The sequence below is a fragment of the Lissotriton helveticus genome, chromosome 10 (assembly GCF_964261635.1).
Source record: "Lissotriton helveticus chromosome 10, aLisHel1.1, whole genome shotgun sequence".
NCBI lineage: Eukaryota > Metazoa > Chordata > Amphibia > Caudata > Salamandridae > Lissotriton > Lissotriton helveticus.
In genome coordinates this window covers 128,768,124-128,795,368 of record NC_136071.1, presented here as the reverse complement: position 1 = coordinate 128,795,368, position 27,245 = coordinate 128,768,124, and the positions used below count along the sequence as shown (strand labels likewise).

Below are 27,245 nucleotides of genomic sequence, written 5' to 3'. Positions count from 1 at the left end.
TTAACTGTGACTGTGCTCTGTCTTAACTACAACCTCTAAGCCCCTTCTGCCCTACGGAGATACCAACACTTGTTACAAAGCAGGAAATGCCTGAGATAAATAGGTGCTGCAGCCAAAGTGGCATCTGCTTTTCTTATGTAAGATCTGAAGCATCTCTTTATATTGCGCTGAGCGCTGAAGGCGTTTTTAACATTTTAATTGTTTTTAAAACTGTGATATTTGCTTTGTCAATTTGCTACTTTGCACAGTAATCTGAGGCACTTTAATAACTGTTAGCTCCCTCTATTCCACAGCGTCCTGAGGCGGAAAGCCGGGACCTGCTCTTAACGCTAGGAGAAAATCCAAAACCGATATTAGGGTTTTAGGCTTTTTGCTCTGTGTCACTCACCTCGATTGTAGCTGAGTTAGGGCTACGCGGGGCTGCCATCGTGGGTGAGGAGAAGGCTGGTGGGCTAGGATTCGAGCGCTTCGCCCCGCCCGCACTCCCGCCCTCGAGTGTATAAAATGGCACCCTCATACAGGAAGCACAGCGGACGGGTGCAGCGGGGGCGCCGAAGGTGCGCCAAAGGCAAGCCCGTCTGCGCCCGTCCGCGCCTGGTCGGGACCAGGGGCCACGACCCCTGGGCCGGAACCGTGGTACTCCAGGGAAGCCTTGCTTGCACTAAATAATAAAACCGGTCTTATTAGCCCGCAAGCAGTGGAGGCACTGAGGCGGGAGGAACTGCTGAAACCCATAGCCGAATCATCTATTAGTAAAACTAACACTAGGAGGGAAAGAGGAAAAGTAACATCACAGAGCGTTGCCCTGCTCAACACACGCTCCCTCCAAAAACACAATTTGGAGGTGTTCTCTTTGCTCCAAGAAGGCAACCTAGATATATTAGGAGTCACGGAGACGTGGCTAGAGGATTCGTCCATGCCCGACTTGGTGGCAGCACTGCCACCCAACTTCAGCGCCACCACCCACAATAGGATAGACGGTAGGAAGGGGGGGGAGTTGCCGTTTTTTATAAAAACTCCTTTAAATCGGAAACCATTTGTGCTGAAAGTATAGAGGGTGCGGACATCTTGGGAGTCAAGCTTTGTTCTACCACCAATTGCCTGGCGATACTCATCGTCTATCGCCCCCCTAGAACTCCCCCAGCCTTTATCGAGCCTTTTTTGGGACTGGTCCACGACCTTCGAACAAGGTATGAGGGTCTTGTGGTAATGGGAGATTTCAATCTCCACTGGGAGGAGTCCACTAAAGACGCAATGTCCAAACAGTTAGAAGAGGCTATGACCGCGCTAGAACTAACCCAGATAGTGACAGGTTCAACACACAAGAAAGGTCACACATTGGATCTGATTTGGACCTCAGTCCCGGTGCTGAGCCCTGTCACTATCTCGCCCTGCATATGGTCGGATCATCACCTGCTGCAGGGTAGATTAGCATTCCCGGGGCAAAGAGTAATCCCCACCGCCGAGTGGCAGGTTGTGAGATGGTGGAATTCAATCAATACTGATACTCTATGATCCACATTAGAGAAACCCTCCCACCTTAACAGACTACCAGAGGATGACGTTGAGAGGGCCAGCCTCAAACTGTCACTAAAACTGGAAAATGCCATTGAGGCAGTGGCACCTGCACGAAGGGTAAAAATTGGGGACAAAGGAAAAGGGGCCCCCTGGTTCAATGATGCCCTGAGACTCCTGAAACGCTCCCTGCGCCAGAGCGAGAGAGCCTGGCGAAAGGGGTATGATCCTAATTACCAAGCCAAAGAACTCACCACTTACAAACAAGCTATTAGGGCCAGGAAAGGTGAGTTTTACGAAAGCAGAATTGCGACAGCACCCAATCCCCAGAAAGAAATTTTCAAAGTTCTTACAGAACTGAGGAAAAAGAAGGAACAGCCCCCCTCCTTCACGCAAGAAGACTGCCATAAATTCCAGTCATTCTTCACCACCAAGATATCTGACCTCCTGACAGAAATCGAGACCACCCCTAGACTGGACTGCCCGGGAATCACTCAAAAACCTACCCCCACAGTCACCCAGCCCCTAACTTCACTACCCTTACTCACTAAAGAAACTTTGAAAATAGTGATGGGTCAAGTCAAATCAGGCTCACCGGCAGACCCATGCCCTCCGAGGATCTACAAACAAGCCTGGCCAGGACTGGAGGATGACATACTTTCGCTCCTAAACAGCTCACTCACATCCGGACAGGTCCCTTCCAACCTTAAGGAAGCCCGATTTGATTCCTCTCTTCAAAAAGGCAGGGGCTGATACCAAGATCTTGAAAAACTACAGGCCCATTTCACAACTCCCTTTTTTAGCCAAAATAATGGAGCAGCATGTGCTGCCCAGCCTCTCTCATCATCTTGAGAACAATTCCTTGTTGGAACCCAACCAGGCCGGATTCAGGGCCCACAATAGCACGGAATTGGTCATGCTTTCCGTGCTAGACGACCTGCGACTTAAAGCAGATAAAAAGATCCTTGTGCCCTGGTGCTGCTTGACCTCTCCGCGGCATTTGATACGGTCAATCATGACCTACTACTGTCGCGGATGTGGGACTTCGGTATCCAGGGCACGGCCCATGCCTGGCTGACCTCGTTCCTCGGTGAACGGGTTCAGAGAGTACAGCTGGATGACCTGGTATCAGAGGCAGCAAGGATCACATGTGGAGTCCCACAGGGCTCGGCCCTGTCACCCTTGATGTTTAATGCATATCTGCAACCCCTTATCTCATCACTAAATCAGATGGACTGCAGTATATACAATTACGCTGATGACACTCAGATCATCATTCAAATTGGTAACACTCCAACAGCAGATCAGAAATTGCAAAACATCTTAAAATTTACCGTCAATTGGATGACGGCAAATTCATTAAAGATTAATCCTGATAAGACTGAGGTGCTTGCAATTACGACAACATCTAGCCCTTGGAGTGACCTCTTATGGCCCACTGAATTAGGAAACCCCCCAGTACCTGCAGAAACAGTAAAAAGCCTAGGCATAATTTTAGATGCCAACCTCACTATGTCAGCCCAGGTCTCAGCTGTAGTGGGCACTTGTGTGGGCCTAATGAGACAACTGCGTAAATTGTCCCCCATCCTGACGGCGGACACTCTCAGGAGAGCAGTATCAGCATTAATCCTGGCACGGCTGGACTACGGCAATGTTCTGTATGTCAGTACTCCACAAAAGCTGACGAACAGACTCCAGATTGTCATGAACGACGCGGCCAGGCTCATTTGTAAAAAACCAAGAAGGACCCATGCCACCCCCCTTCTTCGCAAACTTCACTGGCTGCCAGTGAAACAGCGGGCCAAGTTCAAGGGCCTATGCATTACGCATAAAGCCTTATACGGGCAAGCCCCTAAATACATTAAGGAACGTCTTGTCCCGTATGCCCCTAGCAGGAATTTACGATCAGTAGAGGCTGCACTGTTGGTCTGCCCACGGTTCAAACTGTCCTCTCTAGGAGGGCGCACTTTCTCCTACACAATTCCCATTGCATGGAACAAACTGCCAGAGAACCTGCGCAAAGAAACAAGTCTGTTGCCCTTCAGGAAAAAGCTAAAAACTGTGCTGTTTCAGGAGGCATGGGGTACCATCTAGCTTGCTCCCCTAACAACTCTGTGTCCACTCTCCGCTAAGCGCTTAGAGACCCCTGGGTGATAAGGCGCTCTACAAATCCTAAATCCAAATACAAATACAAATATTTCAAAGGATTTTGTGCCTGGCTCCCGCAATCGAATTGCAGGATTTAATGGATCTGGTGGAATTTTGTGCATCATAGGAAACAAAGCACTATTCATCTTTGGGGTTTCTTGAAATGTACCTGTCCCTTATCTAAGAGTAGGTGCGTGTTTATAGCCCAAACCTATGTGAGAACATCCAGCACAAAGGGTGTGACCAGAGAGGATCTGCATAAAGTACCTGGAGGTGGTGGAAGCGAGGTCTTTTGACCATTCTTTTGCCGCTTCAGGTCTCCAAACAAACTGGGATAATGGCATGCCGACATGACAGTTGTAAGTGTGACTGAAGATTGTCCTGGTGCAGCCTTACTACTATCTCAACACCGTTTCTGGAATTAGAGCTGTGACAATGGTCATAGCAACCCTGTCAGATCATGTCGAAAGTTAGACAAAAATAGGAAGCACCCCTTGCTTGCCCCTCATAGAAAAGATTGCATAGTGGAGTGGTGTGGCTAGTGGAGTGGTGTGGCTCACTGGTTAGAGGCGGCAGACCCGGAAGCAGAGAACGGCCCGGGACCAGGGTTTAATTCCCGACGCGGCAGGGTCGTGGACCAGGGTCAGCGGACTCGATAATGCTCGCCTCGGTGCCTTCTCTAACCAGGGATCATACTCGGCAACTCTGGGCATTAGCTTGCCTCATCTCTACAACAGCCCCCCACATTCGCTGGGGATGCCTGGTTTCACCTTGGAGATACCCAGTAGGGACCATCTCACAGGGATAGCCAGGACAGGTTCCCCAGCGGTCTACAGCGCCACGACGCCTCAGGGCAGCAGTGCGCTTTACAAGACACATACATTTACATTTACATACGTTTACTTGTTCCTTGTGACAAAGTGGTAGCCCAAAGCATAGGGTGATAGAAATTGAACTTACCTGCCTCGAACTTTGAGACCACATCAAAGGGCAAATAAAAAAGAGTCTTTTCCTACCGGTGCTGCTTTTCCTTCTGTTAGTTGCCTTTACATTGCTTAGACATTGGGCCGTTTACGTAATAGGTGCCATTGAATGTGGGAAGGAGCAAGCTTTGTGAAATACTGTTGGGATTTGTTTGAAGGATTACACCCTCAAGGGATATAGCAGATAGTTCCAATCGTCCACCTGTACCAAAGAAGGTACAGGATAATACTACCTCAGTTATGAACATGGGGAAAAATGGGGGAAGGGATAAGACTCCGGAGACACTGGAAATTCTTTGGATCCTATTTTCACTAACTGAGGTAACATTCTGGACAGACCATGTTGCTGTTCCCTACTCCCTTAGTTGTCAGAAGTCAATCAAGTGCACCTCCTCCTTTTCTAAACTGGTTGCACGTTGCTCTGGGTCTAAAGTTATTCATTCTAATGTCTTCAGTGCTCCTAAAGACCCTCCTGCAACCCTGCCCGTGATATTTTTAGCGTGAACAATATTTTTAATTTTTGGGTATCTGGTGCTTTTGCACATTGTGACACCCCTTAAACTGCATCAGTGTCACCTGGGTTCTCCGGGGGCTGCACCTTGATCTATGGAAGAACTACATTATACCAAGTGGAAATGCAAAAAAACTTAACAACTATGAAGAGTATCTTCCAGTGTAGAAGCTTGGTTCACCTACAAGACAGTTATAACAAAAGGTGCGAGCCCTAACAAAGTCAACTGCATCCAAAAGCAATCGTACTAGGTAAACCATTAGGTTTCTTAGAAGAACCCTCAGCCACCACGCTTCATCATCGGGTTTCCACCTAGGGTGCCAAATGCATCCTAGGTGTGCTTCAACCCCTGATTACAGCTGAGCAGGTATTGTTGTGAAAGGCAGTAAGAAAAGTGAATTTGAAAATTTAGAGATACAGATTACAGAGTGAAAAACCGTGAGTGACTGGTTCACCCTTGTTGGACTTGGCCTTTCTGGCAGGTTCACCCCTAAACTTTTTGCTTTGGTATGTGACTTGGTGTTAGTTATTTTTGGCTTCTCCGCACTTTCACTGTGTCCCAGTGTAAAGTGCGTGCGCTCTCTGAGTGCGTGTGGTGAGATTGGCCTGCCCTCCCATAGGAATGCATGGGGAATGTGTGTGTCCATGTTAGTTCCTGATGTGTGGGGAGTGCAGGGTCGAGTTTGGTATGTGCGGACTCGTGTGATTAAATGCTGCGCGATGATGTGTGCGGCGTTAATGTGTCTAGTGTGGAAGTGCCACTTCTAGAAGTTGGCATGTCTGTGTAATAAAGGTGAAATGACTGTCTGACTTGTGATTGGCTGGAGCTGGCTGGTGTGCCTGGCTCCAGGAGTCAGGATGGGTCTGCCCCGGTGGTGAATAGAGAGATTGACAGCCAGATTTATTTATTTATTTATTTATTTATTTATTGAAGTTTTGTATAGCGCTAGCTGGACTCGAGGGTTAGAGCGCTTCACAGCAAATACAGATATGCAGCAAATGAAAATAAGCAAAACAGGAATCAAGAACAACAAGCAGGAAATAGAGTCTGTACGACAGTAATATGAGCGCAGTTTGGGACGGAGATCAGGAGCGAGTCAGCCGACTCTGGGTTCAGAGAGAAAGCGGACTTCGACCATCAGGCGTGGGGTTCTCCTTAGGCACCAGAGTGTTCAAGAAATAGGGCTTTGAGTAGCGATTTGAATTGCGGGAAGGAGGCGGTCATTCTGATGTGGGGGGGGATAGAGTTCCAGATCCTGTGGGCATACCCCGCAAAGGATTTATTTGAGGTTTTGCGTTTCTGTGATTTCATAGGGATGAGTAGTAGTGTGTTGGAGCTTCTGAGGTTCCTGGACTGACCGCCCTTTTGAGTTTGGAGGCCAGATATTCCGGTTTGCCTGTATGTAGGGCTTTATGTGTGAGGCAAGCTGTGCGGAAGTTGGCTCGTTGGTCAATCGGGAGCTATTTCAGTTCTTTGAGTGCTGGAGAGATGTGGTCAAATTTCTTTGTTCCTGTGACCATTCTTGCTGCTGCGTTGAGGGTGGAGGTGAGAGGTCCTAGGTGCGAGGTGGCAGTTCCAGTCAGCACTGCGATGGCATAGTCAATTCTGGAGAGCACAAGTGCCTGCGTGGCCTGTTTCAGGTCTTTGGGGGGGAGGAAGGGTTTGATTTTGTATAGAAGTTTCAGGTTCAGGAACGCGCTTTTGGCGGTTTTAGAGATGTGTTTATTCATGTCCAGTTTGGGATCGAGAGTGATTCCTAGGGATTTTGCGGAATCCGTTGGCGTTAGAGAGACGTTGAGGGCATATAGGGCTTTGAGCCATTCCACTATTTGTGGGTTTTCATCTTTGTTCGAAATTAGGAGAACTTCTGTTTTTTCTTCATTCAGTTTGAGGTGATTGGCTGCGAGCCACTGTTGGACCTCCATGAGTGTCGCATTAAGTCTGTGAATGTCTGCGATCGAAGTGGTTTTCAAATAGAGTTGTTTGTCATCCGCGTAAAGGTGGAAGGGGATGTTGGAGTTCCTTAGAAGTGAGGTGAGGGGTTCCATGTAGATGTTGAAGAGTTGTGGAGAGAGTACTGACCCTTGAGGGACTCCTCTACTGATGGGGAGGGGGTCAGATTCGAAGCTGTTGATCTTTATTTTTTGAGTGCGGTTGTTAAGAAAAGAGGAGAACCATTTTAAGACTGTCTTTTCGATGCCCGCTCTCTCTCGGAGGGCGTTGAGTAGGAGGGTATGATCCACTGTGTCGAACGCAGCCGAGAGGTCAAGGAGGATGAGAAGGCTACATTGGTTGGAGTCGAGTGACATGTGTAGATCATCTAGGACATTTAGGATTGCGGTTTCAGTACTGCAGCCTTTCCTGAACCCTGACTGGTGTGGGTCCAATAGATTAGAATTCTCAAGATGTTGGGTTAATTGTGAAAGCACGCATCTTTCAAGAATTTTGGCTAGGAACGGAAGGTTCGAGACCGGTCTAAAGTTGTTCAAGTCCATGAGATCAAGGCCAGGTTTTTTCAGAAGTGGTGTGACTTGACCTAGTTTAAGGCAGTCGGGGAAGAAGCCCTCGTTCAAGGAGCTGTTGATGATCTTGGCCCAGATAGGGGCTAGAGTGAGCTTCAAATCCTTAGTCAGTCTCGAGGGAAGTTGATCGAGGGAGTGAAATGAGGGTTTAGCGGCGGCGATAAGATTGCTTATTCTTCATTTCTTCCTTAACCGGCTGGAAGGATGCCCAGAGGATAGACGGGGTTACTGGGGGGTTGTGGTTGGGTGCAGGGCTCGTGCTGAATGAGCGATCAATTTTGGCGATTTATTTTCATTGAAAAAGCTTGCAAAGTTTTCGCATTGGGTCTTGGATGCTACTAGGTTGGCTGCCTTAGGGCTGGAAGTTTGGTTCCTAATGATGTTGAAGAGTTCTTTGGGGCGTTTTTTGGCATTGTCTAGGGCGGAGCAGAAAAAGGATGACTTTTTGCTCTTGATGTGGGTATAATAGTTTTTGCGTGCTGTCTTGAGTTGGTCTCGATGGAGGGCGGTGGAGTTGGTCCTCCAGGTTCTTTCCACGGCTCTTAGATGTCTTCTTTCCTCATTGATGTCAGTAGAGACCCAAGACCTAGAGGGGATGCTTCTGGGTTTTTTAGTTTCAGAGGTGCCAGCTGGTCCAGGGCGAGCTCCAATTTAGAATGGTAGAGCGAGGGGAGATCCGAGGTTGAGAGGGACTCCATCGTGTTCGGGAGTAGTGTGCTGAGACCTTCTTATAGCTTGTCTCGGGGGATTCTGGAAGTGTTCCTAACCCACTTAGGGGGGGCTTGGGTGGGTGGGAGGGATAGGGCCGGCTGAATGATATGAAAGAGAATGATGTGGTGGTCTGACCAGTCCACCGGGATGATGTGATCAATCGAGATTGCATTTTTGTTTGCAATGATGGCATCCAGGGTCGCTCCTCTGTAATGCGTTTCCTCTGAGCAGTGTTGGATCAAATCATTGTCTTGTAGAAGGGTGTTGAGAGATTGAATCAGCGGGTTATTAGATTCATTCCATCTTAGGTTGAGGTCGCCTAGAATTAAACTGTTGTCGCTGTTAAGTGCTGATTGGGTGATGAGGTCCGAGAGCTGGGCTCTAAATTCGTTGGAATTGCCCGGGGGATGGTGTAGGAGATGGCATTGCCGTGAGCTCTGACAGTGAGATTTGATATTGACCGACAGGCATTCAAAGGAGCTGTACAGGCAGGAGGGAGCTTCGGAGATGGAAAGGTCATTTTTAGGTCTCGCCTTTTCCATTCCGAAGGAATGGGAAATGGCGAGAATTCAAGTGCTCAAAATACTCGTGAAACCACGGGGTTTTTCGTGCGGTTTTCTTCGAGTTCACGTGGCCACAGGCACGCGCTTTTGGGCCATAAACTTTCACGGCCATCTGTTCCCCAGCTCCAGCACCTCCCCTCTCTCTCCCTGCGCACACCCTTTACTTGCATTTCTCCTCCCCCTCCCCAGCCAGCTTCCCCCAGGCCGTGTTCCCTCCCACCTTTCCTCCTCTCCCAGCCCTTTGCTGCTTCCGCCGCACTCCAATTGCTCCCCTCTCCCGTGGCGTTTGTAATCCTGCCCCCTGCGTTGCCCCCTCACCCTCACACTGTGCTCGCATCTTTTTCTTCTTTTCATGTGCCGGGGTTTTTATTAATGTATGGGCTTTTTTTATTCGAGGACGCATCTTTGACAGAGGAAACGGATACTCCACTCGGACATACTCTTGTTTATAACATTACTAGATCCCACCAGATTCTTCGAGCTGATTTACCCGTGACCGGGATCTTACAGTCTTGCAGTCTGAAACGTCCAGGGTCGACCCAGCTCTCTTAACTGTCCATATCCAGGCTGCCACCAGCTGAGAAGGTGCAGCTTTCATTTTACAGACAGGATCCCGATTAACTCAACATCGGTTCACCCACCACATTAAACTCGTGTTGCTCTAGAACAGGGTTTGTATTCATCAAAGGCATTTGCTCTCTGCAGCCAATAAATGCTTCGCTATTCTGACCGACGCACTTTGATTGGCTGAGATGCCGACAATGCTCCAATGCTACCTGGTCTTACATATTACTCCTTCCTCTACAATGTGTTCGGCCAGTCGGTTAGCTGCCAGGCGATCCGGAAGTATAGACATCATATATATATATATGTCTATATAGCGTCATTGTCCACGTTTGGACAGCGTCTCGCCTTGCCTCCGAGAGCTTCAAAGGGATCTGCTTCCCCGCCCACTGCTTCACACTTCACGGCCTGGCGGCCGTGACTCGCATCAGGTCTGCAAAGCTACGGCCAGCTGCTGGGCAGTAAGGTTGCCTCCCCCCCCAACCATGGGAAGTCCTTCCAGTGAAAGCGCAAAGGCATATAGGGGGTCAGCCCCTGATTTTCAACACTGTTCTCTATCAAAACGCCAATACTTATTGTGGGTTTTATTAACCTGCCTTCAAAATATTTGTTTTGGTAAAAGTTTCCATAACAATTATGCTGAGATTTAGTTTGTTATGCAAACGCCAGATATGAATTTCTGCCCTGTTTTCTGTGCCACAGTTTTTCAATTTTTCCACTATTTTATCTACTTTGGACCATTGCCATTATAAATTACAATCACTTTTATTTAAGTATTAATTATTTAAAAAAATTAAAAGCCATTTTTATTTGTAATATCAATACATCTAAGTCACGTCAATACAAAACATGTGGCATTACAAATGCTAAAAGTGTCATGCTAAAGTTAAAAGTATTGGCATTGTAAATCACAAAACATAAATATAAAATGTCATTTACAAAACCAATAGCTCCAACTTTCCTACTGCGAGACCTATTGGCAACGCCAGTGCTTGTTGTGGATAATTGCTATGCCCCCACCTTTGTGTAAGGGCCTGTCTTTGCGGATAATTGAGAAGCCGGGTGGCACCAGCATGTCCAGAATGGGGAGGGATAGGGTATTTAGCCACGTTTCCGTGATGAAGGCTACATCCAGGTCATGAGAGAGGATGGCTTCTACTATTTCCGTAGCATGTTGGACTGCGGACCGGCTGTTGATAAGCATACAGTTCATGGGGGGGTCTTCTTTCGCTTTTAACTTGTCAGGCTTGGCTCTGGGTATGGTGGAAAGAAACAGTGGAGGTCTAGTGGCTCTACGGGGGGGGGGGGGGGGGGGGTCTGTACCCACTCCGGTGATGACTTGTATCGAAGAGGTGAGATTCGAGTTCGTGAGTGGGTCCTGGGCTGACTGGTTCGGGGGGAGTTCGTACGAGGCGACGAGAGCGCTCACTTCCTGGGGGGAGAGGGAGGTTATAGTTCTTCTGGGATTGCCTGTTCGCGGTTCCGTCCGGCCTTTAGTGCCAGGAGGCAGGGAGCCTGGGTGAGGATGAGCCCGGTTGGTATTGGGATAGTCATTCCTAGGGGGATGAGGAGGGATGTGGAGTGGTGGGGATGGAGGGAAGGGCAACTGGAGAGTCCCTAGAGCAGATAGGGTTTCCTTCAGGCCAAGGATCAGGGTCGCGATCTGCGCATCAATAAGGTCGAGGGGCTGAGCATAACAGAGTGCTCCAAAAACCAGCTGCGACTGGTCTTCCCCAACCCTGCAACCTAGACAAAGGATTTATGTGTATAAAAAAGGGGCTGTGACCCCTTGCAAAATGTTCTTTCCTGATCATAACTTGAGGGGGGCCTGCTGCTGCTGGGCGCCAGGAGGACTGCCACTGGGGACTGCCTCCCTGCCGACTGCCTCCCTGCCTGGAGGGCCCTGTGAGCTGGCCCCTGGGCCCAGCCTTTGCCCCCCCCCTGTCTTTCTAAAAGAGCATTGCCTGGACTTTTGGGATTCCTGCCTGCCAGCCCCTGGGAAGCTCCGGCCTCCCCCTTCTGAGAATAGCACATTTGCACTGCTGGAGCAGTGATCCCTGCCCTGAGGGATTCCCCGGTGTGGAGATCCCCCTGCCTGGCTGATTTACGGCGCGGGAGCCTACCCCGCTTATCTGCCGTTGTCTCCCCCGAGCGGGAGCCCACCCCGCGTTGTGCCGCTTTTTCGCGGCTGCCCCACGCCGCATTTCTGCCGTACTTTAATCTTTCACAGGTGCCCACTCCGTTTTACATCGGGAAGCAGAGGGAGCCTACCCCTCGTCTGTCTCAAAGAATCACCGCCAAGGGCCCGGAGTCCGTGACCAATCACCCGCGCTCCTGGGGGCATCTACCAATCCCCGCCGCAGCCCTGAGTGAAGCCAGAAGGTTGCCTGGCAACCGGGACTCCAACCGACACGTCATCGGGACGCAGAGCGGGGGCAGGAAGTCCCGGCTCCAGGGGAGAGCCCCCCCTGTGGCAGAGTCCGGCCCGCTGCTGTGAGGGGCCGGGAGGAAGCCAAAGGGAAGAGAGCTTCCCCTACCGCCGCAGAGAGGAGACAACGCCTCCCAAGCAGCCGGTGAGTGCGGGCGTCCCCGCGGATCGCTCCTCGGCCATGTGTAGCATTTCCTTTCCAGAGCCCGAGGCTCCCGGGGGCAGTTGTTTATTTAGAGCCTGCGAGGCTCCCACAAGGCTCCAACGTGACCTGGGGGCATTGATGCATTTCGAGCCCCGAGGCTCCAAAGACGGGGGCCTACTTGTTCAGAGTCCACGAGGCCCCACCTGATTTGGGGGCATTTCGGGAGGTAGAGTGGCCCCGGCTGGCAGCAGGCCGCTCCCCCCAGTTGGCAGCAATTTAATCAGAGCCCACGAGGTTCTAGCGTGATTTGAGGCCATTTTGCTACTCGAGCCCACGAGGCTCCCACGTTGTTTTGGCCCTATTGTTTCTTCAGAGCCTCAGAAGCATAATACGCAATGCCTTTTTGCCTATACCTCTAAATGTGTTTATGCTTAGGAGGTTGTGTTTCCTAGTATAGTTATACTAGCGGGTTCATGGTGCCCTGCGTGATATATGCCTAAGGTGGTTAGGGTTGCGTAGTGTGTACTTACCTTTTACCAGTGGTTACTGGTTGTGTGCTACAGTTGCTATTTTGTGCTACAATTATTCTATGTTCCAAGTGCTATTCCTACAAAGTGCTATTCCTCAAAAGTGTTAGTTCTACCAAGTGCTTATTCCTGACAGTGGCCCACGTGGCCCTGTCCCGTGTATATAATCCCCTGTAAATTCCGCCCGTGCCAGTGGCACAGTGTAAATTGTAAATTGTGTCTTTATTATCTAATGTGTTTGGTATAATACAAAGGCTATTTTTATATATAACCTTGTGTGGTGGGCCTTGGGTGTTGTTGCTGGGTGCGCGCGCAAACGCTTCACACATCGCCTCCGGGATAAGCCTGACTGCTTGTGCCAAGTTACCAAGGGGGTGAGCAGGGGTTATCTTTGGCGGGTGACTTCCTTGCCCTGACTAGAGTGGTGGTTTCTGCCTGGCTTTGGCGCCAGCCTTAGCCAACCAGAAATCGCCATTTTTACCAACCCTCCAATAATTGGTACATCTAAGCATGTGTATTTTCACTACACTGAGGCCATGTTTTCATGGCCTTTTCACCTCTGGTCCTGTAGAAAGCCTGGTAATCTATTTGATATTGGCTAAAACATGTAGTACAATCTAAGTATGTTTAAGATCAATTATATCTCATAACATCCACATTCCGTTTTTAACCTTGCCCTAGGACCTCATTATTAAAATTTCTCCTGGCCTATAGGAGGATCCTTGAGACAGTTTTAAAATTCACTTATTTCACTGCCTTTCACAACAATACCCGGCATCAAAGCACACCTAGGATGCACTCGGCACCCTAGGTGGGAACCCGATGATGATGCATGCCACCAACTAGCTTGGTGGGTGAAAGGTCATCTAAAAAACCTAATGGTTTTTGGAGTACTATTGCTTTTGGATGCAGTTGACTTTGTTAGGGCTCGTTCCTTTTATTATAACTGATTACCCAGGGGAAAAGGGCATGTTCCATATAATCCTCACTCTTTTTTTTGATGACATTATCACCTACAAGTCAACCTTAAAAACGATCACAGCCTTATTCAGATTCCACATATGTCCTAGTCTGACTCTAAAATATCTATACTATAGTATAAAACTTTGTACAACCTCTAATCAAGGATCTTCCCCTGCAAATGCCTCACCTGTTGAGTCTGAGGCCTCCTACAATCTGTTGCTCTGGATCAACTCTGTATTATTGTCTACCTCACATTCTTGTTTATGGATTTTTACATCACAGGCCATATAATTGGCAAACTGTGTAATCTGTCTCTAGAGTCTGCAACTGTTCTGGCCATCTGGAAGCACACCCTGGTCAAAGCTGTCTTCAAAAAATTCTCCGATGGGGCATCTCTCGCCTACCCTTTCCCTTCAAAGTGCTGGAAATAATGTCAATAAACAGTTATCCCTGTAATTATAACCCAACTCTATTACATCCGACTCCGTATGACTCTTAGACAAATTCTAGATAAAGGCAGCTCAGCAGCCTTGTCTTATTAAACATTTCTGCTGCTCTTGATACTGTCTGTCACTCAACTCTGATCACCAGTAGTTTGCAGTTGGGTATCTGTAAGCAAGCTCATCAATGGCTGGTCTCTTTTCTCATCAATTTATATCAATCCGTTTTGCTTTGTCCTTTCAATTCTTCTATTTCCATCATTTACAGAGTCACTGAGGGCTCTGCTTTAAACTAGAGATTGTTTATTGTCTGCTTTGCTCCTCTGGTCCTGCAACTCTGTGGTACCCAGCATGGCACCCTCTGTCATCCCACAGTAGGGGTACTGCTAAAACATAAAAAAAACTATGGGAAGAGTCTGGTCATAAACCAGACCCACATGCCAAAGGATGTGCACAGTTGGAGATGGACACATGGCCAGCCCACCACTGTGCATGACTGAAGGTTGTGCACAGTGGTGGGGTTGGACACTCGTATGAGGTTGGGCCAGCGAGGCCATCAGCCAAACCCCGGCAGCGCACTGTAAAATGCAATGCTTTACGGGCGACTGGCCACCCACTTGGGTTGGGTGCTGGGCTAGCTGGAGAATAGGGTCTGAGCCCACTCCCCCCCCCCCCCCCCCCACCAACACATGCAGTCAATGGCCATGGACAGCGAGGGTTGGTATCGGACCCTGTGGCCAACTGCTACTGTGCAAGGTTGTGTTCATTGGTGGTGAGCCTCCTTTATTTTCACTGCTGAGGCAGACTGTGTACCCACAGCAGCCAAGCAGTCCTCTCTCACTCTCACCATTGCCACCTGTATTGAATCTGGGCCCATCACGCTCGCAAGATGCCATTGGAGAAGGCACCATTGAGGCTGCTGGGCTTGGAAATAAACACTGACTCACTGCCAGATCTGACATATGACTCTTTTTGGTACTGGGCTGAGCGCTGCAGGAAGGTTGCACCCAAGCTAAACTGATGTGGCAGCCCCAACGCTTGGGGAGGGAGGGAGCTTGGACAACCCCAGCACAGCCCCATGTGTGTCTTGGACGGGACACTTGCACCTAACTAGTTTACACCGGGCCCTAAGAGATCTGCCATTAACTGGTGAATGAATGGAAATCCAATGCCTCATGGGGGTTCCCTAGAGCACTCAAAAAAAGATAGTGGAAATGTGGAAGATGTCCACCGCCGTAGACTGACCCCACTTGGCTTGATAGATTATGGATTAAAGAAATAGACACAATAGCAGAGATGGAACTTGCGGCTGTAACGGGCCAACTGGAGCCACTTAGGGGAAAAGGGTCCCAAGTGGACCTCAAGATGTGCAGTGGCTACCTAGCAAATGCAATTCCTTACCATACAATATATAAAATATTAAAGTGGAACGTTTGCAGCAATGGCCACGAAGCTGCACACAAAGCGTTCGCTAGAAAACAAGGAAACCCGGATAACCAGATAGCAGCCAGATAGCCTGTCTTATTTAGGCAAATCTGAGATCCTGAATTTGCAGAATAGATGGAAACGGAATCTGACATCAACAGTGTACTTTTCATTTTCCTGGGGAGCACTGATATGGGTGAGGGAGGTTTGTGTCTTAGCTCCTAATACCTTGCCAGATGAACTTCTACATGAGGTATTGCAACATGATAGATGATGGCTTCTCATATGTGGTTTGTATTGGATAATTTAACTGTTATATAGATTGAAATAGAAATAAACAGGTTGCTCTCATCGCTGCGAGCCAGCGTACGTGCCACAAATGCATTAGCTCTCAAAGATTGGCATTTGGAACTTGTATAGCGTTCCTAGACACCATTGCAAAGTACACACATGCTCCTTTTCTTCCAGAGTGCATGATTTACATACCAGACTCCTGAGGCAGACTGGAACACTGTGTAGAGTATCCTCTACTGAATACCTATGCAAGACAGTCTCTGACCATAGATCAGTAATGATGTCCATAGGCTGGGGCAGACTGCTCGTGTCTATAGCAACATGATGACTGCAAGCGACAGCCTTTCAGGACCCGACATTTTGCAGAACTATAGGGAATACAATAGATCACTACGTTATTGACAACAAAAACGTGGTAGTGAAAAAGGATTAGAATATGACACCAGGGCTGATCTCTTCCCTCCTTCCCGCCCTGGTCCGACGCGGTGACTAGCACCTTTGCGCGGAGGGCGAGGAAGGTCGAGACTGCCACTTCCGGTGAGCGGGGGGACCGGTTAGCGGTCTAGTGCTCCTGAGGCACTCGCTTTGGGGCATAAAAGGCACTGGAGGAGCCGGCGCGCGTGGTGGTGAGTAGGCAGTGGCAGTGTCTACAGCCACTGTGCTCGGCGCTGAGGCAGTTTTAAATGCGTTTTAATTTTCTGCTGAAATTGCAATTGCACAAGCCTTTCACGGGATAGCGATTTAGGCTTCCCATTTTAATTTCATGTGCCACGTTAAGATTGCTGGCTTACCTGCTTGTACCTGACGCCAGGGCTGATCTCTTCCCTCCTTCCCGCCCTGGTCCGACGCGGTGACTAGCACCGTTGCGCGGAGGGCGAGGAAGGTCGAGACTGCCACTTCCGGTGAGCGGGGGGACCGGTTAGCGGTCTAGTGCTCCTGAGGCACTTGCTTTGGGGCATAAAAGGCGGATGCACTCTTGGCAGCGCAGTGGACGAGCGCAGCAAACGCGACGAAGGCGCGACGAAGTTGCGCCTAAGTTAAGCCCGTCTGCGCCCGTCCGCGGCCGGCCGCGGGCCAGGGCCTTGACCCCTGCCCTTCCGATAGGACACATACGCTGGAGCAGAGCTGATCTGCTGTCCCTCCGCAATAGGGGTGCTAGCAACTTTTGTCCGCACAGTATGAGTGTGGAAAAGAACTCTGGTTGTAGCCACTGCCAGTTCACGTTTGACCTGTCTAAAAAGACTAAAAGGGAGCATTACAAGCTGATCTGTGGCTTGTTGGATGTCCGGTCGCTACGCAAGCACAGACTAGATATTTATGATCTCCTTAGGGAAAAACAATGGGATTTAGTTTTTCTCATGGAGACATGGCTGGACTGTGACTCCTCCCCAGAGGCCCTGGAAGCCATCCCGGAGGGCTATACCCTTGTAAGGCAAGATAGACCGAAGGGCAGAGGTGGAGGAATAGCCATTGTTGCAAGGCAGGGCTTACACTGCCTTTTGGAGCAGACTGTGGTCACAGATAGTGAGGTGGGTGCATTCTCCATTCAAGTTAACGGGGGGTACACTGTGAAGGGCCTCTTGATATACAGGCCACCTGGCCCATCAGCCAGATTTGTAGACAGCCTGGTTGAAAGTGTTACAGAGGTAGCCCTACGCACGGATAAGTTCCTGGTGTTGGGTGACCTCAACCTACACTTGGACGATCCTGTTGATAAGGTGGCAGGGGACCTATGCAAAGAGCTGAGTGCGCTTCAGCTCGAGCTGATAGGTGAATTTCCTACCCATCAACGGGGCCATTTGTTGGACCCTATTTTTGCCAATTGGGGACAAGTGGAGGCCTTGACCCCCGTACCTATCCCCTGGTCGGACCACCATCTGGTGCCCTTCTCGATCTCTATTTCGGGAGCTAGAGTATCGGAAAAGGTAGCACTGCATCGCCCGAGACGGAGATGGGCTAACTTTTCCCTTGCCAGGTTTAATGAGGCTCCCATGGTGGGGGACGGACCAGGGGGAGAGGATGTGGAAGAAGTTAATAATAACCTGGACCAGCGCATCTTAGTTGCCCTGGACCAAGTTGCCCCGCTCGCACAGATTAAAACAGAGGGACGTGCACTGAAAACGGCATCTTGGTTTAAGGAAGAGGTGCGCATGGCCAAGATCGCGTGCAAACGTGCAGAAAGGCGGTGGAGAGTAGATTTCGCCACCCAAGCCAGAATGGATTATGTTTCAAGTAGGCGCAACTACCACAGACTAATCAGAAAGGCTAAAAAGGTGTATTACGACACCAGGATTGGGGAAGCTGAGAACTCCTCGAAGGAATTGTTTTTAATATACAAATCCCTTTCGGTGGGGAAGCCTGCAACAGTCCCAGAAGAATTCTGCACGGTGGACAACTGCAACCGAGTAGCGGAGTTTTTTGCCAATAAGGTAGCAACCATCTATTCGGCTTTCCCCAGCCGGGCCATCATAGACCCTGAGACTGTAGAGGTACTCGAGGTAAGGGGAGAACAACGGGTGCTAACGACCCTCGTAACCCCACCTACTGAAAAACTCATCCAGATTTGTGGGTCAATTAAATCAGGCTCCCCTCGAGACCCCACTACACCCAGACGCCTGATGGGCAGTCTGCATGTCTTAGAGCCATATATCCGTCATCTCCTGGATATCTCGTTTGAGACCTACACTGTCCCAGATGCCTGGAAACGAGCAGTAGTTCTTCCTCTCCAAAAGAAGCCCAATATCAGCTACGATAGGTTAGACAATCTTCGCCCCATTTCCCTCTTGCCATACATGGCAAAGATTGCTGAAAAAATTGTAAACTTTCAGCTGATGGGCTTTGTAGAGGAAGCTTCCCTACTCCATGACTCTCAATTTGGCTTCCGCCCACGGCATTCGACGGAGTCAGCATTGCTCATGGCAGTAGAGTCTATACGGCAGGGAGTGGATGAGGGCCAAACTATGGCCCTGATCCTCTTGGACCTAAGTGCAGCATTCGACACTGTAGCTCATTCCACCTTGCTACAGTGTCTGAATGACGGAGGGGTGTCGGGAGCTGCGCTTAGATGGATCCAGTCCTTCCTGTCAGGCAGATGCTTCCAAGTCCGCCAGGGAGATTGCTATTCTAGGGAGATTGGGTTGGGCCAGGGCGTGCCGCAGGGCTCGTCCCTGAGTCCGACCCTGTTCAACCTATATGTCTCCCCGCTAGCGACCATTGTTGAAAGCTATGGACTACGTCTTGTGTCCTATGCCGACGACACGCAGCTGGTAATATCCCTCTCACGTGCACCTGGTCTAGTGGCGGACAAGTTCAGAGTCTGCATGCAAGAATTGGCAGCCTGGATGTCCGCCAACTGCCTGAAACTCATTGGCAGTAAGACCGAGGTGCTCGTGGTGGGGGGAAGCCCATCTGCTTGGTCGTCGGCGTGGTGGCCATCGTGCCTAGGAGAGGTACCTGTTCCCTGCCAGGAGGTAAGGAACCTGGGGGTATGGCTGGATGTTGATCTCGCCTTCGGCTCCCAGGTTAGCCGAGTGGTAGGGACATGCTTCGGAGTTTTAAAAACTCTGAGGAAGGTCTTGGATCTCCTGCCTATCACAGCTCGCCGGACGCTGGTGCATGCTTTAGTCACCTCGCGCCTGGATTACAGCAACTTGTTGTATCTGGGGGCCACGGGAAAGGCTCTCAACCGCCTCCAGGTGCTGCAAAATGCTGCCGCTCGCCTTGTCTTGAGGCTTCCTAGAAGATCGTCCTCCAGGGCAGCGCTCCAGGCTTTGCACTGGCTTCCGGTCAGGAGCAGGGTGGAATTCAAGGCTCTTGCCACATGTCACCGCATTCTGAGAGGCAAAGCCCCTGCCCCGCTACAGAGTCTGGTTACTTGGTACGAGCCTACAAGGAGTTTGCGCTCCTCCTGTACAGGACTTCTGAAAATCCCCAAAATAAAGAAAGCACGCATGGGGGGCAGATCATTCAGATATCTGGCGGCGAAGCGGTGGAATGACCTGCCGCCAGAACTACGTTTGGAGCATTCAGAATCCTTGTTTAGGCGGAAACTTAAGACTCATCTCTTCAGATGCTAGGTAACTGTGATGGCTGTTTAGACTGTTAACCCTACCTACCACAGCGCGGGAACACGCCTATGGGCGTAAACCAGGCGCTTTATAAAACTCCCTAATAATAATAATGAGGCTTTTAGGATGAAAGGATCAAAGGGGAGTGTATTAAGAACTAAAAAGGAATACGGAATATGATCCTGTGTGACTTGGCCTAGACAGAGGCGGCCCTGAACGCACTAGAACAAGTTTACTCTGCAGATCAGACTTTAGGCACCACAGTTAGCGAGATATGACAATCCTTATACACCAACTTGGATGGGTTGCGCAGTTTTGACTATAAGACATATACGAAGAAAATCTGCTCAAAAGAAGACTGGCTTCACTGATCGTGGCAGAGCAGCTGAGGATCAAAATGAGTTCTCAGTGGATCCTGGGAATGACATTGTGAACTCCAAACCAGAGGTACTTACAGAATAAAGAATTATGCACTCAACCATCTATGCCTGAAATAATTTCAAAAAGGATGCATGCCTTTCTTGCATTGAGAGAACTTGTATGATTACCAAGGGAGAGGGCTGACACATTAGAGCAACCCAGAACTACAGATTGTAGAAGGGAAGCAATCCACTCTATGGGTACGAACAAAGCACCAGAGTCAGATGGACTCTCGGTGGAATCTACAAAAGGTTTGCCCTTAAACCAAATAGCTAAATTGGGAAACCTGGTTCATAATAATGAATTCTGTGATCTGGGCCACATCAGGAATCACACCCCGGACAAGACAACGCTTGACATATTGCTTAGAATTTGCAGTGCTGTCAAAGAGACGTTCCCAGAATTCTTAACCGAACCTGAATTCCTACGATTGCTAGCATATATGATACGTAGCCCTACCCCAGTACATGCCAATTACTGCCTAGATGTGCTGTCATGGATCTCTGCACCTTTGGCTCTCTCGAAGGGGCGACTAAAGTGACACGCTGAATTTAATAGGAAAATAATGTGTGATTTTATGAGATACTGTTGCTCAGCTACTTAAAATGTCTTCACCACATGACAAGCACATTTTAATTCAATTGAAGTTCATTCAGCACTTTTATCTTACTCCTGAGCGTTTGTACAGACATGGTCTAGAAGAGAAAATACTGACTCTCTGCGCTGTCATGAAGTAAACGCAGAGTTTCTGACACCTGACGTAGAGTCTAGCTTCTGCCCTTGTGTGCCTGACTTCTGGCTGGAGATATTTCTGGATCTAGGCAGGAGGATGAACCACAAGAAAGGCCTTATTCCACAGTGGCTCTCTTGTGGTACATGAAAGATATTCCAGTCTCCATGTGCAAACATACATCATTAGATCTCCTCCTAGCAAAAAGGCGGGTGGCAATGCACTGGCGGAGAGGCCACCCTTCTAACTGTGGCAGACTGACTCAAAGAATTGATCTACTGCTATGCACTGTCCTTCAATTTCAGCATGCTTATGTCTGCCATATCGAGACCTCAAGACACATGGGCACCGCTGTAGGCGCATCTTGCTGATCGAACCCCTGACGACTAAAACTTTGAACATGGTTTGAAAAGCGCTGATTTTTCTGCTCCACTCGAACACCTGGGTGGGTATGTTGCAACCGCAACACATTTGATGTTAACTGAAATGTGCCCTGGACGTTATTCTTCCTCTATTTCACAACTCCTGTACCCGCATTACAACATGTCTATAAGGTTTTTGAAATACCATGAATGCATCACTGTGTAATTGATGTAACTCTCTGTTATCTTTAACTATTTTAAATAAAGGTTAAAAAGAGGCTTGCCTTTAAAACGTGCCCAAAGCTATTAGAGTTATTTAATGACAGAAGAAATATGAGCATTCTGCAGGGCAAAAGCCTTGATAATAGTATTGCCAAAGCCAGGCAAAGATGAAATAGATAGCGCCTCATACAGACCGCGATCGCCTCTAAATTTAGACTACAAATGCTTGCCGTGGTCATTTCTAACATACTTCTTCTGATGCCAGCAATCCTGGTACATTCAGACTAGAGGGGATTCTTTTCAGATCTCAATACCTCGCCCAACATCCGACCGCAATGCCCCTTACTGTCCTGCACGCGGCACGCCCGACCTCCCAGTTGATGCTCTTGCAGCACTTGACATGGAGAAATCATTGGACTTCCTTGGGTGGCCCTACTTAAACTCTGTGCAGGAAAAGATTGGCGTGGGCCCCATGATGCTCAGTTGTATCATATTGCTCTACTCAGCGCCCAGGTTAGATCCGCTGGGTATATTCATCCAGAGGAGCACAGACCACTAGGTAAGGCTGCCCTCTCTAGCCTGTACAATATCCTCCCGTCGTAAAACCTTTGGCATTCCACCTCAAAGTGTAAGAAACTGAGAATGGCTGGAAATTGCCCAATATTGCCATGTGATCTCCCCCACGCAAACTATGTGCTGTTGTACCTTAAAGACCAACCAAATGCAATGCTAGTTAGAACCTTGGAATGTTGTGAGCTACACTCAGGACAAAGGACTGGCTATGGGGAAGTAGTCGTTGGTATAAGCCTTCGCCTTTAACATTCCAATGTTTGCCTCTCTGTTTCTCCCTTTTTAATTTAGAACATTCGACTGTCCAAAGGGTGAAAGGTTTTAATAGCCTTTCTGCATCGAGCTAAAATGGTACTTAAAGGCCCTCGCCATCATTAGAGGCCCAGTTCAGGGTCTTTAACAACCAGTTTAGCCAACAGAAGTGGGTTATGATAATTTAACGTAGCACAGTGTTAGGTAACAATTGTTTACAGTTCACACACACATATTGCTCACCTAACTGCACAAGAAGAGATAACGTGACCCTTCATTCCAGTTCCCACAGAGGTTCCGGAAGGTAAAGTTGTAGGTTACTTTGAAATTCGTGCTCATCTTTTAGTGGCAGATTGGGTTAAAAAATAGTCTCTGCCCGATTAGATTTTTTGTTTCAAGTCAGTGTGAACGAGTAGCGTAATATGTTAATAGGCAACAGTTTATAATCTTGCGTAGGTGTGCTCCCAATCCACGTGCGCAACTGTTGTCCTAATGAGATGGCTCAAACACAGTCACGTGACTTGGGGGTTACAGCTGTAGAATGCACAGTTGTTTATATAAAAATAGTGAATCAGATCCACTTCAGTGTCTGGTTGTTTCACAGTCCTCTGCTGCAAACATAATTCAATTACCCCTCATCCATCCATACCTCCAGCGCTGCACCTACTTACCTGGGTCTACTTATTGAATGCAGTTGGGCCACATATTCTCTCAAACCCACTCTAAAATGCTGTTGGGAGACACATCTGCTGCACAGATTTTCAAGCAGCATACATATTCTCGGGCCAGATGCTTCTATTAATCATCACCAAATTCCCTATGGTGCAAACTTGCCCAGTCCTTATCCTGTTTGTGACAATTAAGCATATTATGTTTCCTCATACATGTTTATTGTTACTATTGCATTTGTCGTGCCATCCTAACCCGTTTAATGTAAAATAAAGGACGAAAGGTTTGGAGACATGTTATGTTTGACAGGTGCACACATTTGTGACAGGCACCTCTTCCTGCATGATCCAACTTCAGTAGCCCTAAAGACAAATCCAAACGTAACATTGAGCATGTTCAGCCCATTAATGGTATTCTACATTATGAAATGTCGCACGTAGCCATACAAGATACCGGCTGTTTGCTGACGCCTCTTAAAGGAGCCTCTCATTCAGATTTTTGTAGTACAGACCCACCACTGACGCACTAAAGAGAGGGACAAGATTTGAAATACACAAACAAGTTAGTGTTTGATTGTATGAACCACCACACTATGCCTTGTCGTTTAAGGCAGGCGTGTTTGATTCACTCAGAGCTTGCGGATGTTCTATACACACTACTCTACTGAAATAGTATTTGGCCTATCTCTGGAAAATAAAATCGGGTACCTTATTTGGGAATTTCATAAAGATGTCTGCCAAAAAAATAATAAGTGAGTGGGTTCTTTAATTTCATAACAGATCATTTTATTGCTATGGAATCTTTGGTTGTTTTTGTTTTAATTTTTCCAGTATATTGTCAGTAATTGTTAGATATCTGTTTAACACCTTCCTTTAGCATGTAACTCGATTTACCTATATGGCCAGCTAAACAAATAATCTTTTTATTTCCATGCAGCTGTTTTCAAATATAATCTAACTTTTATTGCAATGTAAAATGCTCTGATTTATCCAGACGAGGTGTGCACTCATCACACACATACATAAGTTATTATCTTGTCTTTTGAGGAGCACACTGGATTATTTTCAACACTGACAAAAAGATTCATGGAGTTAATATGTATAATGTTCTTTAACCTTTCAGCATCCGCAACGAGATTCCTGAGGTTATTGTTTTTAATGTTCTTTTACTTTATTTATTTAATTAGGCAGCTCATGTCCAAGGAACCACTGGAAAAGTTGGGATTTAAAGACCTCCTGGAAGATCCAAAAGAAGCCAAGGAAAGAGCATCATAGAAACTGAAGAGCAGCACTTCCATGTGGAGTCAAACTGTGACCTAGTGCATATTGTACTATCTATGTCTCCTCTTTGTTCTGAAAGATTATGATTTGTTGGTTGTTCCTTGAAGAACATATAAAGAGATGAACTTGATGTTAAAAGGCCGTATAGAGCTGACTAGTGTTTCAGCACAAGACCATCACAGCACTTCTAATGCGGGCAAAAGTAATATGTTTAGTTTTCGCCCAGGAATCCAAAAACACTCTTGTTTGCAAATTAGTCTTTTCCTCTTGCAGCAAGTTCAGTCTTGGAAAATGTGTTCCACTCTCCATTTAATCAGCTGAACGTCTTAGCTAGCTAAATTGTTGTTTTTGAGAATCAGCGGCTGTACTTAGTGCCTTATTTAGTGTTTGACAAAACATGATAGATGACCCATCCACCATATTTATAGTGCCCTTGACTACAAAGCGCTTGTAATGTGGCAGACAGGACATTTGCCACATTGTTAATGGCGTACCCTGTCTGACAAGCTCTTAATAAGGCCCTTAGTTTCTAACTGCTTATTGTATATATTTTTGTATGTATATTCAGAGTTTGAATGGACAATGTCCCTTGAATATAATACTGAATCAGTACTTGATCACTTTTAATGATAAAAATGTAATTATTGCTGATTTATTAATGTTGTAAATATGAATTTCTTTCAAGCTCAATTTTGCAGTGTAGGAAAAAGAATTCAGAAATAAAGATACAAAATTATTAGTGATATAGAGTCCACGAAAGCAAAAAAGTAATGGGATGGCTACTTGAGTTCATCTCAGGCATTCGTAATTTCTCAGGGGTTGCATTCAATTTAATCTTTTATTGCCCTGTGCACCATTCCAGATTGGGAGCAAGCAAATGCAAATCAGTGTTCCTTCTGCTCCTCTAGGAATAGTCCGGCCTGAACTGCCAGGCCACGATGAACAGAAACAATCAAACAACATTTGTAAAGTCCAACACGGTCACCCCTAGGGGTATCTTGGTGCTGTGTCTCTGTCGAAGAGACAGGTCTAGCAGTTTAAGACTGGTTTCAGCCTTTTTGGGCTTCATCAGTGCCCAGCAGCTTGCAAACACAGAACCCTTGTCCATACATAGCCAACTCAAGCAGGGCCTCCAGAGAAAACAGCCAAAGCTGATGAGTCGATTGCTTGCAAAAGTCTCAGGGGCACATGCATCAGGCAAAATACCGGTCGCAAACGGGCCGATTCGCAGAATCGGACCCTTTGCGACCGGTATTTAGCCATTTGGGATGCATCAAGCCCAAACCCATTTGCAAAATAGGTCATCGCAAAATTTGTGATTACCTATTTTGCGAATGCATTTAGGGAATCGCAGTTTGCGATTCCTTAAATGCAATGTAAGAAGCAATCTGAGATTGCGATTTAGTATTAAGGAATTGCAAATTAACACAAACCTCAAGTTGGTGGTAATTTGCAATGCCTTGGAAAAATGCTACAAATTGCATTTTTCTAAACGCCATGTGGTGCACACACATGCCCTTATGGCATGTGTGTGTGCCACACGTGCACATATGCCAGTTTTGGGGGTGAATCAGGGCGGTCTTTTGGTGCCCTATCACCCTTGAAATTGCATTCACAATTTGCGATTACCTATTTGGTAATCGCAGATTGCGAATGGTTTCCCATTCATTCCTATGGGCCTCTAGGCCCATAGGAATGAATGGGAAGGCATTCCCTATTAGCGAATCTCAATTTGCGATTCGCTAATAGAGAATGTGTAGGAATCGCAATTTATTTAGTGATTCCTACATGCATAAGGAATTGCGAGTCCTTAATGTAAATTCCTTAAAAATCGCTATTATGGAATCGCAATTCCTTACCTTAATGCATGTGCCCCTCAGTCACTAGCAGTTGCTGTCAGTTCAGGCTGTACTGTTCCTATAGCAGCAGGAAAAAGTCTGATTTGCACATGGCTGGCATGACATAGTGAACAAAAGAAAGGTGGGCTAAACTGCGTCCCAGAGTAATAACCAGTGGTGGCATTCATTCAAACATTCTACTTGGCACTATTTTGCTTTAATATAGTTTTCTTGAAATATTGTTTGTTTGGTAATATCAATGCAATCAAATGTATTTAATCCCCTGTTGGTTCTTTTTAAACCCATTCTTCACACAATTGCTCTTGGTATGTGTAATGTTGAGTTTCACTGGGGCCTTATTGTCACTTGGCATATACAGATTTTCATTTATTGAAATGTGGAAGAACCTTTCTGATATCCTTGTGTGCCCATTGATAATCTAGATCAGTAATATAAATTGTACACACATTTTTTGTTGTTTGTTATCATTCAGACAGTAGTTGTCCGTATTTGTTTATCTTATTTTCTTTTTACTTTATTTTCACCAATAAAGAACTAGAGGCTAACAAGCAGGGAGAGGGGTTGGCCTAACGGGTAAGGCGCTCGACCTCGGACCTGGGGATCTTGGTTCGAGTCTCGGTAACGACGCCAAAAACCCCCTGTGATTCTGGGCAAATCACTTAATCTCCCCGTGCCTAAAATGAAAGTGTGTCCTCATGTAACGTAACTGGTGCTATGTAAAGCGCTCTGATAACTGATTCGGTTCGGTTCTAGTTCGCGCTATATAAAACTCTGCAAAAAAAAAAAAAAAGAACAACAATGCATAGGCAGGACCATTGAATCTCATAGTATTGCTCATAGAATTGTACAGCAGCATTTCCTTGAGTCTTCCCTTTATTTTTGGGGGAGTGGTGCGGAACAGTCAAATGTCTTACTTTGAAGCAGCTATCTTGCTATTTTGCCATGCTTCCATAGCATGTGAAGCCATTCCATCTGATTTGGTATTTGCTCATTAGTATGAATTTGTTATTTTTCCTGAATTAGGATATGAGATAGAAAATGTGTATGTGGCACCATGATTTGGATAAAACTTTT

At 47.4% G+C, this 27,245-nt stretch overlaps 1 protein-coding gene across 1 annotated transcript in view; it reads left to right on the top strand.

Moving 5' to 3' along the window:
• COX19 (cytochrome c oxidase assembly factor COX19) overlaps positions 1 to 26,616 on the top strand; it is a 28,849-nt gene extending 2,233 nt beyond the window's left edge. Inside the window, exon 3 of the mRNA XM_078664924.1 lies at positions 24,223 to 26,616. Coding sequence (XP_078521050.1) covers positions 24,223 to 24,306 — 84 coding nt within the window. The 3' untranslated portion in view covers positions 24,307 to 26,616. The remainder of the gene's footprint in view (positions 1 to 24,222) is intronic.
• The last annotated feature ends 629 nt before the right edge of the window (positions 26,617 to 27,245 follow it).